The sequence below is a fragment of the Astyanax mexicanus genome, chromosome 25 (assembly GCF_023375975.1).
Source record: "Astyanax mexicanus isolate ESR-SI-001 chromosome 25, AstMex3_surface, whole genome shotgun sequence".
NCBI lineage: Eukaryota > Metazoa > Chordata > Actinopteri > Characiformes > Acestrorhamphidae > Astyanax > Astyanax mexicanus.
In genome coordinates this window covers 26,846,207-26,867,248 of record NC_064432.1, presented here as the reverse complement: position 1 = coordinate 26,867,248, position 21,042 = coordinate 26,846,207, and the positions used below count along the sequence as shown (strand labels likewise).

At 37.2% G+C, this 21,042-nt stretch overlaps 1 protein-coding gene across 3 annotated transcripts in view; it reads left to right on the top strand.

Annotated features, from left to right (window-relative positions):
- Nucleotides 1-21,042, top strand: part of LOC103025333 (Kv channel-interacting protein 2) — a 136,507-nt gene that overhangs the window by 82,710 nt on the left and 32,755 nt on the right. The window contains exon 1 of one of the 3 annotated variants that reach the window (XM_022682124.2): nucleotides 11,719-12,147. The exons of the other annotated variants lie outside the window; for them this stretch is intronic. Coding sequence (XP_022537845.1) covers nucleotides 12,042-12,147 — 106 coding nt within the window. The 5' untranslated portion in view covers nucleotides 11,719-12,041. Of the gene's footprint in view, nucleotides 1-11,718; nucleotides 12,148-21,042 lie in introns of those variants that run through there. 3 annotated transcript variants of the gene reach the window in all.

The following is a 21,042-nucleotide window of genomic DNA, read 5'->3' as shown; positions in this document are numbered from 1 at the left end:
GTGGAAGATGATTATACCTGTTTTAAATGATCAGCTCTCTCAATAAAATACCCATTATACCCATTAATTCAGATTTTACTGCATTTTTCCCCTGATAAAGTGCTTTAGAGTGTTTGAAATGCAGGGCTTGGTTTATAATTTATAATTAGCGCAGTGGAGTCGATTTTTACTGCTGGCTTTTAGCTTAAACCCTTAAATTCCCAACTTTAATGCAGTTAAAATCTGATTATTCTAAACTTCTGTGCACTAAAGAGCTAATTAGCTGTTCTTTAAGCAGAACTGCATCGATTTTATAAAAATCTCTACATAACTTAACTAGTGTTTAAGAGGAAATCTAAATCTGCGTCTTGACTGGAACCATAAAAGATGATTTATTGGTGATAAATCTGATGATTAGGATTTCAGCTCATGCAAATATATTACCTCTGATTGGCTAACAGCACTGTGACACCAGGAGGCAGCGAGATGAACAACAGTCAGAAACGTTTTAAAATAAAGAGATTTTACACTAATTATTTTTTTTACACAAATTTTTACCCTAATAACAGTCTTTACAATGTCATATGTTACTTTACAACATGTGTAATAATGCCCTGCTAAGTGCAGTTCAGCCACTGACCTAGTCTTAGAGTCTCTGTAAAACACCAAATCCACCGGAGATCCTATTTAAACCTATAGTTACACACAGAGGTGGGTACAGTCCAGGTACAGAAAATAAAAATCCTCCCTGGGGTGGATTTTCACTTTAACTAGTGTAAACAGAACGGTTCTAAACATCTAAACACCTACCTATCCCAATTGTACTTGGCTGGTGGTGTTTTTCCTCCATAGACTAATTCTAACCATTTGTTTCTTAGCTCTGAATTACTGGGTAAAGTATATAAACACTGATGTGTTATTCGCACAAATAACACAGGAATGAACTGCATGATGTTCCTAGCGCTGTTAGTTATCTCCTATCTGATGAGACGGCGTCGCTGCCCGGCTTCAGCTCTGCCTGTGGGTGGTCCCGAGCTGAGGTGGGCGGGGCCATGAATACTAATTCACGAGTTGATGTAGACACGGTGCTTTTCCTGATCGACTCGTTTTTCTGAATATTTAGAAGAGCAAGGTAAAACAGTGCAGAGTACAGGTAGAGTGAGGTAGGAATTGGTAAAGTAAGGATATAGAGAGGCAGAGTGAGGTTTAAAGAGGTAGAGTGAGGCAGAGGTCCACAGTGATCTCTCACACCAAACTACTTTTTATCCTGGGAAAAAATAAGTGCAGCCAAACCAAGAGCTGAAAAACCTTCGATAAACCCTTTAAAATGTATATAATTTAGTAATTGTACATTGCAATATATCGAACCACAATCCCTGTGCTGTTGCTAATGCAGGATCTTATCCAGTAGTTGGTCCATATATTATATATATTGTGAACAGAGTGTCTTTTATGAGCTTTGTGTAAGTGGAATATAAAGCACTTAGCATTAGCTTTGGCTAATCTGTGGAGAAAATGTAGCGAGTAGAAGTGCTTTATTCTGTTTTCTTGAGTTAAATGATGTGTGTCTGTCTGGAATCCGCAGTACTCAGTGTCTGAAGCACTAAATCACTGCTATTGTGTTTTATTGTTCTCACGCCTCATTCAGCCAGGTAATCCTGCATTCGCCTGCATAAAAATAGATATTAATAGCCTTTAAAAACAGCTTTTAATGATATTTTTAGAAACACGATGCTCTCGTCATCAGAGAAACAGCTGCAGATCAGAGAGTGTGGGACTGGGATGCAGTCTGGAGGGAAAATAAAGTTACCAGAACAATTAATGATTATACATTTAGACTATTTATAAAAATACACATTTATAATCAGCGAACAGCTGTGCTTTTAGGTAAGTGCTGGTAAAGATCCACCAAAGTTACATAGTGCAGTAGTGAGGCAGAGTAAGGCAGAGACCAGTAGATGAGGTAGAGAGAAATAGAGTAAGGTAAAAAGAGGTAGAGCAAGATAAAGTGAGAGTGAGGTAGAAAGGGGTACAGTGAGGCAGAGACAGGTTGAGCAAGACAGAATGAGGTAAAATGAGGCATAGTGAGGTAGAGAAAAATAGAGTGAGGTAAAGTGAGTTAAAGAGGTAGAGCAAAGTAAAGAGAGGAAGAGCGATATACAGTGAGGTAGAAAAAGGTTAAGCGAGGTAAAGCGAGGAAGAGTGAGCAAGAGACAGGTAAATGAGGCAGAGAGAAATAGAGTAAGGTTAAGTGAGGTAGAAAGATGTAGACCAAGATAAAGCGAGAGAGTGAGGTAGAAAAGGGGTAGAACAAAGTGAAGGAAGTCAGAACAAGGTAGAGTAAGAGAGAAAGAGGAAAAGTAAGTTAAAGTGAGGTAGAAAAAGGTTGAGGCAGAGTGAGGTAGAGGCAGGTAAATGAGGCAGAGAGAAATAGAGTGAGGTAAAGCTAGGTAGAAAGAGGTAAAGACAGGTTAATGAGGTAGAGCAAGACAGCATGAGATGAGGTAAAGTGAGGTAAAAAAAAGAGGTAGCGCAAAATCGAGCAAGACAGAATGAGGCAGGACATGGTAGAAAAAGTGAGGTAATAAAAAAAAAAGGTTGAGCAAGGTTAAATTAGGCAGAGTGAGGTAGAGACAGGTAAATGAGTCAGAGAGAAATAGAGTAAGAGAGTGAGGTAGAGCGTCCGTCATAATCATAATGTTAATAATAATATTTTTACTAATAATAGTAATATCAATAATAACGATAAGATTGATTATATTGTGTGGGGGATGAACAGAAGGTTGTGCTGGCGGAGTTTGAGCTCCTGGATCAGAACAGAAGATCAATATAAACAGTTTGTTCTCCTGCTGTTAATCATATATTACTGCAGCTACCAGCCAAACACTGATTCATCACACCTTCAGCTCCCGAACACAGCCGTCCAACAGTTACCCACAATGCACCTCAGCTCACGGCTGCATTTACATTTACATCCATTACCTGGATCTAATGTCACTAATATATCTTAAATATATCTCAATTAATATTAATATCACTCTTTATGATGATTTGTATGAGGAGCTTTTATCCTAAAAAAAATATATATATATATATATATGGCAATATGTGTCTGTCTTATTTACTTTATTTTATTTTTATAGGTGACTAATGTTATAAAAACATGTATCTACATTTATTAAGGTTATAAACACAAACATTAAAGGTATGGAAAGTTATAAAAATATGACATCGGGAAGGTTAAAAAAATATGGATATAAACCCACATAAAAAGTGAGAAATTCGTAAATGCAAATGTATAGTTGTGAAAAAAAATAAATAAATAAAAATAAAGTAACACTGTATGATTTATGAAGTTAAAGGTTGTGTAAATCTGTAATTGAATGTAAAAACTATAGAAAGTAAAAGAAAAAAAACAGTATAGTTATAAAGTAAAGTATAGTTGTAAAATTAAATTATTGTAATATAAAATTAGAAAAAATTAGAAAAAAAGCATGCATATGATTAAAAAGAGATACATTCTATGAAGTGAAAGCAGCATAGTTATAAAAACAATTATGGTTATATATATATATATATATATATATATTAATGATGAGTTTCTTTGATTTTACCAAATTAAAAACCTCTGGAATATAATCAAGAGGAAGATGGATGATCACAAACCATCAAACCACCAAACTGAACTGCTTGAATTTTTACACCAGGAGTAAAGCAGCATAAAGTTATCCAAAAGCAGTGTGTAAGACTGGTGGAGGAGAACATGATGACAAGATGCATGAAATTAAAACTGTGATTAAAAACCAGGATTATTCCACCAAATATTGATGATTTCTGAACTCTTAAAACTTTATGAATATGAACTTGTTTTCTTTGCATTATTTGAGGTCTGAAAGCTCTGCATCATTTCTCATTTTCTGTAAATAAATGCTGTAAATGAGAATATTTGTATGTGTAATATGTGAGGAGTGGTGTCTGTAGTTTATAGAGTGCTGGTGTGTATCTTGATTAAAGCTGGGGGGTGTTGGACGTCAGTCTGCACTGCGACAGAGGGATGGAGCATCTGGCAGGACGAGCTCTCTTTAATTCAGAAAGAGGACAAATGAGCCGCAGTGACAGGACAAAACAGGTGAAGGATTTACCGCCAACGAGGACGGGACAAGATAACACAAGTTTGTCTCATCCTACTGCAGCGTATTCAACCAAACCATACTTTAGAATCTCTGATCAAAGCTTTGTGTATTTGTTACAATATATATATTTAATATTTGTCAGTTTAGCGAATGAGGAACTTCACTACTGCCTGTTGTTATCACCTATGTGGGCGGAGCCTCCCTATACTTGATGCTATGCCAAATTCTGCCTTTCTGCCAGAATCAGACTTCCTTCTAGTGTTTTCTTACCAGATGTTGTGCCAAATTGTACCTTCCTGCCAGAATTTGACTCCAACATATGAGTGGTGCCTTTTCAGATGTTCTGCCAAATTTTGCCTCCTTGCCAAAATCAGTCTCCCCTTAAATGGTGCTTTTCCAGATGTTGTGCCAAATTCTGCTTCCCTGAAGATTCAGACTCCCTTCTGGTGTTTTCTTTCCAGGTGTTGTGCAGAAATCTGCCTACCTGCCAAAATCAAACACTCTTCTAGTGGCGCCTTTCCACATGTTGTGCCACATTGTACCTTCCTGCCAGAATTTGACTCCAACATTTTGCCAAATTCTGCTTCCCTGAAAAATCAGACTCCCTTTTAGTTTTTTCTTTTCAGATGTTACGCCAAATTCTGTTTTTGTGTGCCAGAATCAGACTATCTTTAAATTCTGTTTCTTTCCAGATGTTGTACCAAATTCTGCTTCCCTGCAGAATCAGACTCTCTTATAGAGTTTTCTTTCCAGGTGTTGTGCAGAAATCTGCTTTCCTTGGCAAAATCAGTTTCCCTTCTAGTGTTTTTTTTTTCAGGTGTTGTGCCAAATTTTGCCTTTCTGCCAGAATCAGACTCCCTTTAAATTTTTTTTTTTTTTCTGGTGTTGTGCCAAATTCTGCTTCACTGCAAAATCAGACTTCCTTCTAGTGTTTTCTTTCAAGGTGTTGTGCCAAATACTGCCTTGCCTGCAAATTTATGGTTACAAATTTCAGTTCTTTTGGTCCAGACTCTGGTTTATGACACTTTTAGACCCACTATTTAGGTTTTGATCCTACAAGTTCTAAGGTGTGAGAGTTCTCTACTTACCTGGCAAACCTGAAAACCCACCCGGCACCAGAACCAAACCACTTGGTCATTTATTTGCTGATATATTAGCATATAAAGCAACGTTTTTTCTGTCTGGTCGTAGCAGGCGAGATGTTTTGAGGGCTGCTTCTTTTTGAACACTGGTTCCTATTTTGAGTTGAAAGCCGGGTCTGTTTTTGAGCTGATTTGAGTGGATGTTCTGAAACTCTGAGAGTGTGATCTCTCTCTCTCTCTTTTTCTCTTTGTAAAAGAAAAGAATCCATTCCATCCACTCAGAAGAATTTATCTCTCTCAGAAAGCTTACCCGCTTTCTGTTTGTACTAATGTTGTGTGTGTGTGTGTGTGTGTGTGTTGTAAGGCTAAATATAGCTCCTCATCAATAGAGGACATATACATTACTGCCAACAAACTGAAAGACATCCAGTAGCTGTTGTTCACTTCATGCCTGAAACTGAGAATTACCATGTTCACGATGTACTGACCACTGAATATCCCTATCCCTGTACATATAATGGTGTTATTCAAAAACAAATGGACACTTTTCTAAGGTTTGGCTTCTCGTTACACCAAAATGCTGCAGTAGGATCACTTGATTCTTATATCATTAGTAGTATAGAAATGCTTTTTTAAGAATTTTATATTGTCGTTTGATAAAAGTTGGATTTGCTGGTTTTATAGGACTCCAAAATCTGTTTTTTGCACAAGCGAACATCAATTTTTCCAAAGTTTGACCTCCCATTACTTTAAAATGCTACAGTAATTTCAGATATAACTTTTAAGATCAATAGTATGGAATATATGCTTCAAAAATTTCATATTGTCATTTGATCAAAGGTTGATTTGCTGGATTTATAGGACCCAAAATCCGGTTTACGCACAAGCGAACAGCAATTTTTCCAAAGTTTGACCTCCCTTTACTCCAAAATGCCACAGTAAAATTAGTTATAACTTTTAAGATCATAGTATGGAATTTATTCTTTAAGAATTTCATATTTTTATTTGATCACAGTTTGATTTTCTGGTTTTATAGGGCATCAAATTCTGGTTTATGCAAAACCAAATGGACACTTTTCCTTGTTTTGTCTCTTTGTTACACCAATTTAGGATTAATATTATGGAAAGCATTCTTTAAGGATTTAATATTGTTTGATAAAGGTTTGATATGGTGATTTTATATGACTCCAAAATCTGTTTTACGCGCAAGCGTAATTTGTCCTAAGTTTGACCTCCCATTACTCTAAAATGTTACTTTATAACTTGCATAATTAATAGTATGAAATGTATTCCTCTAGGATTTAATGATGTCATTTGATAGAAGTTTGATTTGCTGGTTTTATAAGACTCCAAAATCAAATGTTCCGGCTCTTCTGAAGCATTTGACCTTCATATTTAATGGGATCATGAAGTTATTTGACTTGTTCTGGTCCAGTTATTGGGGAGTGCACTGATATTTTGAACTGCAGACCTGTGAAATCATGTGGTGTACATTTTATTTTTTTCTCCAAATATCTGTCTCTTCTTTAGCTCTGTTACTTGACCTCTGTATTTGATGAGGCCATAAAGCTCTTGGACTTTTTCTGGTCCAGTTATTGTGGAGCAAACCGGCTGTGATATTCTCTCTTTCTACAATTTCAGGGTTTATTGTAGACCTTTTGTTGTTCTCCATGTTATTATATAAGCTTTTGTTCTTAATGGCTTTGTTTTTTGTCTTACATTACTTTTACATTTATACTTTAAGTAGTAAAAGTACAAATCTTGGGTTGATACTTCAACTTCTACAGAAGTATTTTAAACCCTAGTTTCTATACTTCTACCTTTTATACCTAGTTTTTTTCTGATCTGTCAAGCTTGAACCACCATTGATTGCATTGGTTCACTTGTAGAGTCGTTTCAAACCCTTATCTTGTAGTTAAAGTATCTCAGGAAAAGAACAAGCCCTCAACAAGTCTTAAGAACCTCTACAGTCTGAAGGACCATGGTTAGGAACACTCAACCATGGAAATTTTCTCGTTTTATTTTGTTGTCGAGTGCCTCGTTGAGTTCTAAAGGAGTATCAAGTCAATTGCTTTGAGATTTGCTTCGTTTTATGACCATGATAATTCCCACAATCTTATTCAACAAAGTTGGAAGGATTTTGGAGACGTTGTGGATGTTGGAGATGTTTTCTAGGAAAGAACATTACATGCTTCCAGGCTGGTCATTAGCCAAGTCTCTCACAGTCAAAGCACTTATCATAACAGTTGGATTTGCTCCCAAAATTTGGTTTACGCACAAGTGAATGGCAAATTTTCCAATGTTTGACTTCCTGTTATTCTAAAATGCTACAGTAGTATGACTTATAACTTTTAGGAATTTATAGTATGGAATGTGTTCTTCTTGGATTTAATGTTGTTATTTGATAAATGTTTGATTTGCTGGTTTTATATGACTCAAAAATCTAGTTTACGCACAAAAGAATGGCAGTCTTATTCAACACAGTTGGACGGTTTTTGGAAGGTTTTTGAAGACGTTGCGGTCGTTTTGAGTCGAAAAGGACGCTATAGGAACATCGGTAAACAGTTTTCTAGGAAAGAACTTTACTTGCTTCCAGGCTGGTCATCGGCCGAGTCCTTCACAGTCAAAGCACTCACCAGATGTCGGCTCATAAGATCACATTAGCTTGACCTTCCAGGAAAAGGTGGTCATCAAACGCTATTAGCCATAAAACGAGTGCATTTCCACCTCCCGCCGCTGAGGCTGCGCACCCCGTTCCCTTCGCGGGAATAGCCGTGCGCCGGAGAAATTGCATAGGCATTGATTGTTCTTTTTAAAAAGGTCGTGAAAGTGCACTAAATAGCCATTACCGTTCCATTACCGCCGGGCTGAGGGGCGATCACCTTTACTCTTTACTCTTTAAAGTTCCCACTACCTTCTGATTCAGCCCTCACTCTTTCCACTTCCACTCTTTTTCATCCCTCGTTCCTCTTATCTCTTAGGCTTAGCACCATCCCAGGCTGCAATTTCCATCGAATACAAACAACAAAGCAATTTCGGTGTTCAGAATAAAAGAGAGTAAAAATGAGTGCTGTACAGGACTAGGATACAGGGTTCTTGCACCTTTTTAAAAGTCAAATTTAATGCGTTTTAAGACCATTTTAAGACCCCAATAAATATAATATAATAGACCCAAAAATGTAGACAATTTATTTGGTAACGTTGCTGCTAATGTTAGCTAGCTTTCCGCTAACATTAGATCCCTCTCCAGTAATGTCAGCTAGCTCGCCACTAATGTAAATATGTGTACCGGAATTAAACAGACAGTCTGAAAATTTAATACCTGCAGCAAATTTACTGTGAATTTAAGTCAATTTAAGATTTTAAGAACCCAGATTTTAATTTAAGATATTTAAAGACTTTAAGGACCAGCGGGAACCCTGGGATAGTTAGTAGATATAGATCATTACTCTTCACTCTTTCACTTTTTCATAAAAAGTCAGCAAGGAGAGACAAGAAACTGCAGGTTTAAGTTTATTTTTGTTTTTTAGCATCACTTATCAAGCTTCGTATAACTGTCTGTTTCCCAGCTTAAAAGTACGAGCTGTACAGGACTAGGATAGAAACATTTTACTTTTTTCTTTTAACTTTTTATTGATTTTATTTATTTCATCATTTTATTGGTTTTACTACTGGTTTTACTTTTGGCCCTTTATCATTTTTCCCATCTGTTTTATAGCTGACAAAGATGCTAATTAATAACATTAGCTGATCTAATTTAGCTTAGCAAGTGGATATCTTCTCTCTCTCTTGCTCTTTCCACACTTTTTTTTCTTCTTCTTTATCATCCCTCGTTCCCCCTGTTTCTCTCATGCTGGACTCATCACTGTCTACAAGCTCCATTGAGTACAAATCCACTGCAGTCGTTTCGAAGGCGAGGTTTTGTTTTTCGCTTCTGTGCAAAACATTTTAAGCAAGAACGGAAAGAAAATAAGCTCTGTATCAGATGTTTACAGCTGTCAGAGCTGATACTGTGGTCCTTTGTGAAGATGGATGTTCGGTTCATGCTTTGAAACACAACATAAAAGAAAGTAAGCTTCACCCCCCTCCCCCACTTTTCCTCTTTTTATTATTGAACTCTGAAGCCTTTTAAAAGCGCTAAATCTGCCAGAACAGTAGCGTAGCTCCTATTAATGCTCTTATTAAGGCCACTTGTCATTCGAGATGTCGTCTCTTAACGGACGGCAAAAATGGAACGACAGAATTACAGAGGGAATCATTGTCAGAGAGAGAAAGAGAGAGATGAAAGGAGGGGAAACAAAGTCTCCAGCTCTCTGGATCTCGATGGCTTGCCCCCCACGTCTGCTTTAAGTGTAGGAAATTGTTCATTTGCGTCTGACAGATAAAGTGAGCGCCCTCGTTCATTTCGAATGCAGACGAATCTACTGTCTGTCTGTCTGCCTGTCTGTCTGCCTGTCTGTCTGACCGTGGCTAATGGAGAGAGCTGTCTCCCAGTTTTAAAAACACCCTCATAATAAACCCAGCCTCAGGTTAATACATGCATGCAAAAGCTTTTAAGATGGACGACTTGGGGCAGAGGAAAATTCTTATTTGTTGGCAAAAGAAAGGAAAAAGTGTGGATTGAATGGAGGGGAAATGTTTTAGCATCTTAGTATTAGGGATGCTGTGAATGTTTTAAAACGTAAATATTGCACCTTCTGCACTTCCTGCGTCTCTGTGTAGCAGAATCAATGAAAATGCAGAAACATTTGACCAAACAATGGATAATTTAGTTTAAGTCACATTGCATCTTTTCCTCTGACATAGAAAGTCAAGAAACGGCAGGTTTAAGTTCAATGTATGCCTTATTCATGCATATTAAAAGAAATAAAATCTTTGTGGACAAACGTACAGCACTAGGATAGTAACTTTATCTGCGCTAAATTATGTTTAATCAGACAAAACCTGCTAAAACCTGCAATTGAAACCACTGAGTTGTATCTCATTGATCAGGACCAGTCGATTCAGTTCAGTTTAGACTGGTACTCTACATCCTACTGGGATTGTTCTCAAATGATAGCATGCAAGTTGAGTTGTCATACATACAGAAAACATGCAAAACCTGCAATGATCTTGCAAAGAACGCAGTTGAAACCATTAAGTTGGTAAGTTTATGGTGATGCTTGTCGTTGACTAGGACCTTTTGTTTCAGTTCAGTTTTAGACAGGAACTTTAAGTCTTACTGGAATAATTTTCGATTGATTGTTTGGCTCAAGTTTATGAGGTACAGAGAAGATAAAATGCCTGCAATGAACTTGCAAGAAATGCAATTAAAACCATTAAGTTGGCAAGTTTGACAATGGATATTGTTGACTAGGACCAGTCAATTCAGTTCAGGTTTAGAAAGGAACTTTGAGTCTTACTGGAATCGTTTTGATTGATGGCATTACTCAAGTTGACAAGAAGCAGGTAAGATGCAAGACCTGCAAAGATCTTGCAAAAAACGCAGTTGAAACCATTGAGTTGGCAATTTGATAATGATGGATTTCATTGACTTGGACCAATCATCATTTCAGTTCAGTTTTAGACAGGTACTGTACATCCTTCAGAGATTGTTTTTGATTGATAGCATGCAAGTGTAGATGTCTCAGGTATAGATAAGATACAAGATGGGCAAGACCTGCAAAGATCTTGCGAAGAACTCCAGAGAATCCAGAGTCACAGTCTATACATTTACGTCCTCTGCCTGCAATTTTGATTGAAAACCAATTGTAACCATTCCAAGAGTTTGCAAGTTCATTGCGATGCTTGTTGTTGACTAGGACCAGTCAATTCAGTTCAGGTTTAGACAGGAACTGTATGTGTTACTGGTCTCGCTTTTGATTAATAGGGTGATTGATGGTGACTCAAGCTCACAATGTACAGAAAAGATACAAGACAGGCAAGACCTGCAAAGATCTTGCAGTTGGAAACCATCGAGTTGGCAAGTTGATGGCGATGCTTGTCGTTAACTAGGACCAGTCAATTCAGTTCAGTTTTAAACATGTACACTACGTCCTACTGTATCACTGATTCATTTTGGATTGATAGGATGACTCAAGTTGACAAGGAACAGTAAATATATGAGACAGGCAAGACCTGCAAAGATCTTGCAAATAATGCAATTGCAACCATTGAGTTGTCAAGTTGATGCCGATGCTTGTCGTTGTTTGACAAGGTGTCTTCTGTCCTGAGTTGTGTGTTGCACAAGGAAAGGAGACGAGTTATATTTTGAGATGCACATTTCCCGAGCTGTCACAATACTTGTTTACCCAGGTGCCTCTAAACACCCGCCACAGTTCCCCTGGAAACCACATTAAGCAAATCGATGGAGGTAGTGCCACTGGATAGGGAGGGCATACTTCTCTTTCCCCTCTCACTGTGTTTTCTGTCCCCCTCCCTTTCTCCCTCTCTCTTTCTCTCTCTCTCTCTGATTCTCTGAGTCTCCATCCATCCCTCCCTCCACCTCTCCCTCCCTCCCTCTCAGTCGCTCAGACACACATGAATGCCGACAATCAGAGTCGAGCAGTTTGTGTTATTGCAATTGCATCGCCGGATCCCCCTCCCTGTTCTGTTTTTGAGAGTTTACCGGCGTCTTGGATCCCTCAGGAAGCTCGCAGAGATACGTCTCTCGTCTTCTCCTCACTTTCTCAACAGGACTAGCATGACCATGCTTCAGAAAAGCGAAGGAGTACCTTACTTCTAGTTCCAAGAATTGCCCCTGGGAATTGTAGTTCTTTTTATCGCCTTTTTTCCCCTCGTTTATCTGTTGAAAGACGTCGGGATTGCGTCGGAAACCTGGAGCACAATGCGATGAGAGCCCTCAACTATGATGACCATGGAAGGCCTCGAGATGATTGCAGTCCTAGTGGTCATGGGACTCTTCATCAAGGTCCTAGAGCAGTTCGGACTCTTCGAGCCGGTCGGAGGAGAAGGTAATGCAACTTGAGGATTTGAGAACTTGAGAACTTTTTAGGGAATGTTTTAAGTGATCAGGAGTTTGCTAGCCACTTTCTTTTAAGGGGACTTTTCTCTTTTCTGAGGGAAAGAGGTTTCAACTGGATTTCAAAGATAAGGCTATAAGGGTGATAGACAGGGGTGGGTCAATGAAATTTATGAATTTATTGTGGTAATGGACAGTTCTGGTGGAAACAGGAGAGTTGAGGTGCACATTGAATTCTGCGTGATTGATCAGGCGTGGTTTTATGTTTTTTGGATACAATCCGGGTTAGCACCCGAACATCCCTTTCAGACAGCTTCCTCTTACAGCGTCCACAGTTAATCCTGTTGGATGTGGTTGGTGCTTCTTGGTGGTATGCGTACATTACCCTGGATACCGTGGCTCTTGATGCATCACAAAGACTTGCTGTCTTGGTCACAGATGCTCCAGCAAGACGTGCACCAACAATTTGTCCTCTTTTGAACTCTGGTATGTCTCCCATAATGTTGTGTGCATTGTAATATTTAGAGCAGAACTGTGCTCTTACCCTGCTAATTGAACCTTCACACTCTGCTCTTACTGGTGCAATGTGCAATTAATGAAGATTGAACACCAGACTGCTCCAATTTAGACATGAAACCTAAAATCCCACACTAAAATTATGACATGTGTTTCATTTAGTTTTATACTTTCATCGTCCAATCCCTTGTATGTAAATATGTAGAGATTTAGGGCTTTTGGTTAGCTTTGAGTCCAGGCAGGGCTGGATTCTGGATTCTTGCACTTGGTCCTAAGGGTCCACCGTGGCATGGTAGAAAGAAGGAAGAGTTGGGTTACTTGATTGCAACTGTTGGCTCTGTAACTTTATCCCTTGAATCTTTTAGCCCCCACTCCAACCCTCCCGACTCCCTCGCCTCTCTGCTCGGTGCATTTACAGTCTAATCAATAGCGCGGTACAAAGAGGCTTTGAGTGATGCTCTTTTGGCGTCTCCGCCTGGAAATCCGAGTCGCTTGTTTTCCCTGTTTTACTAAATAAAACAGAAAGATGCATTACAGGACGGTTGTGGCGAATCGTTTTTTATAGAGAGCGTAGGTCATGCTTAGGAGATTGAAAGTATTTTGCTTTTAATGCTTTATCTTATTTTAACAAGCATTAGTGAGACATGCATTGCATTAAGAGTCTGTCAAAGGTTTGTTTTTGCAGATTGCAGGGTGTTGATCATTAATGTAGGAGAAACTATTAGTCCTCAGTGTTTTTCTGGCCTGAGGCGGAGTTGTTTGAGACTGTTTGTTTTTTATGCGACCATTTGCATAACGACTCTATTATTTTTCCTTGTCTGTGATGTTGAAACATTTATAGATCCTTCAGCTTCACCTTTGTTCTGTAAATCATGATGCTACTAAAAACAAACAGCAAACGAGCGATTGAACTCAATCAATCAAACAATCAATCTGTTCATGGACGGTCACCTCTTAGCAATTGAGGGTCTGATTTGAAGGAACTCTTAAAGGTTGAAGTAAACCTTTTGAAAGAGCATGAAGGTCAAAGATGCCTTTTTGAGCAACCCAATCAAGAGATTGAGGGTCTGCTTTGAATGACTTCTTAAAAGTTGAAGTAAAGTCCTGATGTGGGACAAAAAGTTGCATTTTGCAGTTGCATTTTTATGTCTTGAGATTCACTCTTAACTCTTTTCCAATCTCATAGCTTTGGTTAAAATGAAGCTCTTTTGAAAGTTTTATTTTTTCAGTAATTCACCGTTGGAATGTTTATAAAAAGAATATAAAGTGTTTTAAGGAATTCTAGTCAATTTTGGAAGATGGAAGAAGGATGAAAATGCCTTTTAAAGCAGCCAATCAAGAGATTGAGGGTCTTTGTTCTGTAAATCATGTACTAAAACCAAACAGCAAACGAGCGATTAAACTCAATCGATCAAACAATCTGTTCATGGACGGTCACCTCTTTGCAATTTCTAACAATTTGGGACTCAAATATGTCTATAAATCAATATCCCGTCCTTCCTGTCCTTTAACGCATCTTAGTGAGCTCTTCGCTTCGCTCCAGTCCTTTTCAATAGCTTACTGATCACAGGATCTTATCTGTTCACACAGTGATGGACACTTTAGAAAAGATGTTTATCCTTATCATGGAAGAGTGCTGACGCTCGTCCTGCAGACAATGAGGCTCTAAATTGAAAGGACTTATGAAGGTTGAGGTAAAAGCTTGGCTCGGGATTGTGGGGACAGTCTATAGACGTGATTGAAGTGGAGGCAAGGTCCAAAAATGCAACCTAACAGTGATTGAGCTTGTTTTTGGTTTCCTTTCCAGGAAATTGCGAAAGCTTTGAGGTTATTTGAGTAATTCACTGGAAATTGGAATTGTTCCCAAAAAGAATAAAAAAAGTGTTTTAATGAATTTCAATACATTTTGAAAGAGCATGAAGGTCAAAGATGCGATTTTAAGTGACCAAATTAAGAGATTGAGGGTCTGATTTGAAGGAACTCTTAAAAATTGAAGTAAAGACCTGGTGCGGGACAAAAAGTTTCTGGGATTGCATCTTCACTGTAACAGCTTTTTAATCTTATAGTTTTGGTTAAAAATGACTTTTGTAAGTTTATCACTTTATTTTGCCAAGATTGTTACAAATACAAGGAATTTGACTTAGTGAGAGCAACACGAGTGACATGTAACAGTTACACAGACTATTGACAAACATTACACTACGAAAGAAGCTACTATAAACAATAAATAGAATAAGAATATAGTCAAAAGTACTAAAGGAATAAAGAGCACTGAACTGTAAACATACGAATATTATTGTATCCATATATTCCTGCGGTAGGTTTAAGTTAAATATTGTTTAAAGAAAGTTGCAGATGTTGTTTAGATGTTTACATTACAGAAGAACTGTGCAAATAAGCAAAGTGCATGTGAGCGAATTGTGAATCCTGTCAGTACAGTTCAGTGAGTGAGGGTTGAGGTTAAGGAAACTCAGAGGTGTTCACTGTGGTTAAGGAGTGCTACAGCTCTGGGGAAGAAGCTGTTAATGTGTCGTGTTGTGCTGGTGGAGACTCAGAGGTGTTCATTGTGGTTAAGGAGTGCTGCAGCTCTGGGGAAGAAGCTGTTAATGTGTCGTGTTGTGCTGGTGGAGACTCAGAGGTGTTCACTGTGGTTAAGGAGTGCTGCAGCTCTGGGGAAGAAGCTGTTAATGTGTCGTGTTGTGCTGGTGGAGACTCAGAGGTGTTCACTGTGGTTAAGGAGTGCTGCAGCTCTGGGGAAGAAACTGTTAGCGTGTCGTGTTGTGCTGGTTTTGGTGGTCCAAAGCATCTACCAGAGGCCTTCTACCAGAGTTCTGGAAGGGTAGGCCATGTTGGTCCAGTTTTCTTTTTATCCAATTTTTAATAAAATATTAGACATTTTTAGATCAAAATTGAAGGCAAAAGTGGTGCACTGGTCTATCTGATTTAATCTAAGGCTGAAAAACCCTTCCACTCCCATCCCGGACCTCCCGTATTGATGTTTTTTTGGAGCATGCCCAGCTCCCAAGGTGTGCCAACTCTGGTTGCTCATCTCGAGATTAAAAAGCAAAGTTTTTCGGGCTGTCCTCTCTCAGGGGGGACGCGACAGACTTGGCCTCTACACTTTCTGGAAGTTTCCCGCTGTCTCTGGAGAGGCGCGAGCGGTAAAGTATCCGGGTGCATTACGTGAAGTGCTGTCTTTAATAGCTGCTTTTAATAACAAAAGTTTCTCAACGACGCGAATAAAAACCTTGGCGGAGTTTTTATTGCTGGCTGGATCTATAAGGAACCGGCAGCGCCTCATTATTTTGACTCTGCCTCGGGAGTGGAGGCTGAGGGGGGTCACGGCCCCCTGACTTTACTGCCTTTAATTATTAACGGTAACAAGCAGTCCGACTGCCTCCGCCTCTGTTTATCACCACACTGCTGACACACACATATATATATAAATATATAAATATATAACTCCGTGTCGGGGAAGAGGAGTAATGAATAGGTGTCAGGGAAGTGGCTGATGGTCAAGAGTCAAACTGTACTGACAATTTCACACCAAGCAAGAAGCGTAACTTTATGACCACCTTCTCGTTTCTACTCCTTACTTTCTCTACTTACTTAATTATCCTCGTTTCACACTGTTCTTCAAATACTCAGGACTCTACAGGAGAGAAAACACTAACACTTTACTTAGATGGTCCATCTGATGGCCTTGTTGATGATTTACTGACATTCGATTAATATTCAACTAATATTCAACTAATATTCAACATGCAACTTAACCGTATGTTGAATGATTCAGAATTAAACCTAACCTTAACCCTTAATCAACCCTAAAATCTAACTATTTTCACTAAATGCAGCTAAGCATTTACAACTTAAAGGGACAGATTTTTTTTTCATTAAAATTAAAATCAAGTATTTCATCAGGTCAAGCTAAAATAAGAAACTTCATGAATATAAAACATAAAAACATAAAAAACAGATTTAAACAAGGAATAAAATATAAAATATAAAATAACTAAAACCATCACCAATATTATTAATAAAGTTAATTATAGTAAGTAAGTAAGTCATATTTATTTATATAGCACATTTCTAAGACTATAAGACAATAAAATCATTAAAACATAAAACGTAAATAAAGATAAAATAATAAAGGCAGCATATTTAAACCACAAAAGTTAGGCACATTTCCCAAGATCACTCTCAAAAGCCAAAAAAGTAAAAGTGGGTTTTTAAAGGTTTAAACGTTTTTAAAGTATGCTGCAGATTTATACAAATACAAGATCATAAGGTCAAAGGTCAAACAGAAGATAGAATAAATAAAAGGATGAAATAAATGAGATTAAAAAAAGTTAAAAGAAAGACTCATATAGTTGGTTAAAGCATCTTTAGCTCATGGGTCATTAAATACTGTGCTGGGCTACATAAAACCTGAGGTCACTTAAGAAGAAACGTCAAAAAACCAGTAAAAACGCTGAGAATAGCTGATGCTACTAATGCTGTAATGATGTGTAGCATATTTTAAAATACTCCCACTCTGTATCTGTCCAGCATGCTGTTCTTTATCTCTCAGAAAGCTCTTGGAAAGCTGCCCTGTTATTTCAGTAATAGTCTACGCTTCAGCATGAGTTAAACACAGCGCTGGATAATGTGTAGTGTCAGGGGCCTTTCACTCTCTAACCACTCTTTTAGATTAATCCTGTTTACTGAAGGAATCAGACTCATTTACACTGTGCATCCATTTCCCAGACATGGATTCATCCCATATGATGGAGATTTTCTACAGTTGCAAGAAAAAGTATGTGAACCCATGTGAATCCCAATTTAGTCAAATATTTTATTTATTTATTTATAAACAAAATAAATTCTATGCACAGAAGAAAATAAAAAAATGCAAATCACAAATAAAATAAAAAGCAGCAGAAAGGAGAAAAATGTCCTTTTCCCCCAAGAATAGTTTCAAACAATAGTCATTTAAAATAAAAACAAAACTAAACTAGACTAAACAAAAACAACAGTTTGTATAGTTACACATTATATCACATAAAAAAATGTATCGTTCTTTTAAACACACACACACACACACACACACACACACACACACACACAGATCTAGCATTTTTAACATCACTCTCCAAATTATTCTATATCCTTATTCCTTAAATTAAAGTTAGAAATTTAGGCTTTAAGATTATAAAAGCTCTTTCTCTTTACAAAATTAACTAAATGTATTTGTATGTTTTAAGCTAATGTGTTTTTATAAGCCTTATACATTAAAAATAGAATAATTAAAGTCAACTTAAGTCAGCTGAATCATAGTTTTATCAGTTGAAATTATAGAAATTCTGTGATAAATTTGTGTATTGGATTGATCAGCTTCTTTTATCTCCATTTAGAAGAGCCTTAATGCTTAATGATTGCGGTTTTGAACTCTCCTGAGTTTACTGTATTACTGCCTGACCTTCACTTCTCTTTCAGAGCTGCTGTTTCTCTCCATTTCTCTCTGTTTCTCTCTATTTCTCCCAGTTGTGTTTTCTTTTCACTCATCTCTTGTCGCTCCCTCGCCTCAGTATTCTTAGTCATTACAGTTCAGGTTCAGGCAGACAGTCCCGGGAAATTCAGATTAATTCGCTTTACTGTAATGAGGGGAGCGACTGCAGACCTCCGATTAATCATCCTGATTAAAAACAAGCCCAAATAACAACAAACTTTAGCCTGGAAACCAGAAAACTGCAGAGATTCTAGAGATTGGAACCGTCAGATGCATGATTCTGCTCTTACTGCCCATCATATCCGCTCCACGGATTGTGTAGAACACTGTAAATCATAGTTCTAACCCTACTTTTCTCTGTTTGACCTCCAATTTCTCCAAAATGCTACAGTAAAATCATGTCATACTAACGTCATTAATAGTATAAAAAGACTTCTTCAATAATTTAATAGTGTCAATTGATAAAATTGGGTTTAAACTTGGGTTTAAGCAAAGGCGAATAGACATTTTTTGTAAGTTTGACCTCCCATTTCTCCAAAATGCTACAGTAGAATCACTTGATACTTATAGAATGAATAGCCTAGCAAGGCTTTTTCAATAATTTAATGATGTCATTTGTTAAAAGTTTGATTCGCTTGTTTTATAAGACTCTAAATTTGGGTTTACGCACAATTAAATAGACATTTTTCCTAAGTTTGACCTCCCATTTCTCCAAAATGCTACAGTAAAATCACTTGAAACTTATCAAATTCATAGTATCGAAACTCTTCAACAGCAATTTAATGGTGTCATTTAATAATAGTTTGATTTGCTTGTTTTATAAGACTAAAATCTGGTTTATACAAAACCGAATAGACGTTTTCCTTAAGTTTGACCTCCCATTCCTCCAAAGTGCTACAGTAAAATCACTTAAAACCTTTTAAATGAATAGCATTAAAAGTCTTTTACAATAATGTAATGTTGATATTTGATAAAAGTTAGATTTGCTTGTTTTATAGGATTCCAAACTTGGGTTTAAGCAAAGTTATTGAGTGTTTATGGAGTATAAGACTCATTTCTTTTCCATGTTCAGTCTTAAGTAATGTAATGAAAACCTGAATTGAAGAACAGAGTGGAAGAAAGGAGGAGAATAATAAAGTATACAGAGTTAATATTGTTATTATTATATAACTATAGAGTGATCTGTATATGATCAGTGGAGATAATATTGTAATTGTATTTATTACTCTGTATGTTAAATATTGGGTTAACTGAAGCAGAGGGATGAAAATGCTGTACCCCTGGAGGGATGGGTTTTCTCCTGAACAGTAGAGTTATGTAGCAGAGCTCGGATTTTATGAGGCGAAAAACGAGTTGGAGGAGATCCTGCGATGAGTCGACGACTTGAGCGGAATTAGAAATCGATAGAGGAAATGTTTGTGTCTGAGGACGGACTCTTGATTCCTTTTTATAAACGTCTAAAGCGGCTTCATAAATTCCCTAATTCTAAAGTGTCCAAATGTTTGTGGACACTGTTTCTTATTAAATAATGTGAATAGCCAACATATATATTCCTGTGTACTTTGGAATTGTGTATTTTGCTTTTAAAGTTGGAACCGATTATAAACAGACTAGTGCAAGCAGTTAGCTGCTAATGCTGCTGCACCCAGCCTTAGTGTAAATATGGAAATCTAAGCTTACTGTAAATAAATTGAAGCGCTTTACTCACTTTACCCCAATAAACAGTTTTCTGGAGAGAAATCTGTGTAGATTAACATCCAGCGCTTGCTTGACTTTAAGATATATATTTTTAAGATTTTTTTTTTTAAAGATTTGTTTACTTAACTTTGTTCCTCATTTATAAAATGTAAAGTAAATTTGTAACACGCTAAAATTGTAGTACAGTATATTAAAATATATATTTTTATACCCAACAAAGTATACTAGAAGTGTGCCACTTACAAAAGAGAGGAACAAATAAGAAGCATGTATATTTGTACTCCAATGTAAATATAGATCATATATATTTAACATCAATTCTTATTACATATATTCTAATATACCTGGTGTATAATAATACATAAATGTGTTATAATTTTACCCCTAATATATAAAACATTGGGGGTTACACACATGAAATTGTTTAAATGTTTAAAGTATAGTATAGTAGTATACTTTAATCTACTTTTATTCACTAGGGATATTAGTGTATTTTCAACCCAGACAAATTGATTATACGTGATTGATTATATATTGTAAGATCAGAGGACTGAGCTCATCGTTACTGAAACAGGGATCATCATATCAGAGGAGACGTGTGCAGTGATATCATTCAGGAAATAATAGTTACCGTCATCATAATAATAATAATAATAATACTGCAGGGAATAAAAGGGCTGGTAGAATTGCTCTGAGAGCGGAATGGTCCATTTCTGCGCACTGATGGAAGCAGTTTAATGGATTATATTGAATTAAGTGCAATTCTGGAGCAGAGCGCTGTTTATTTTATTTATCTGTTTGTTTAATCAGCTATCGCATTTACCTCCATCCCATCTCTCTCTCTCTCTCTCTCTCTCTCTCTCTCTCTCTCTCTCTCTCTCTCTCTCTCTCTCTCTCTCTCTCTCTCTCTCTCTCTCTCTCTCTCTCTCTCTCTCTCTCTCTCTCTCTCTCTCTCTCTCTCTCAGAGCACAGTGTGTTTCTCAAGCTTTTTACTTTAGTTATGGATACAGAAACATCTGACAAGCCAGAAAAAATGTCCCTCAATTTGTGAATAAAAACTGTTCGTAAATTATCTGCAGCTCTGGAAAATAAAATAAGAGAGCACTTAAAAATGATGAGTTTCTTTGATTTCACCAAATTGAAAACCTCTGGAATATAATCAAGAGGAAGATGGATGATCACAAA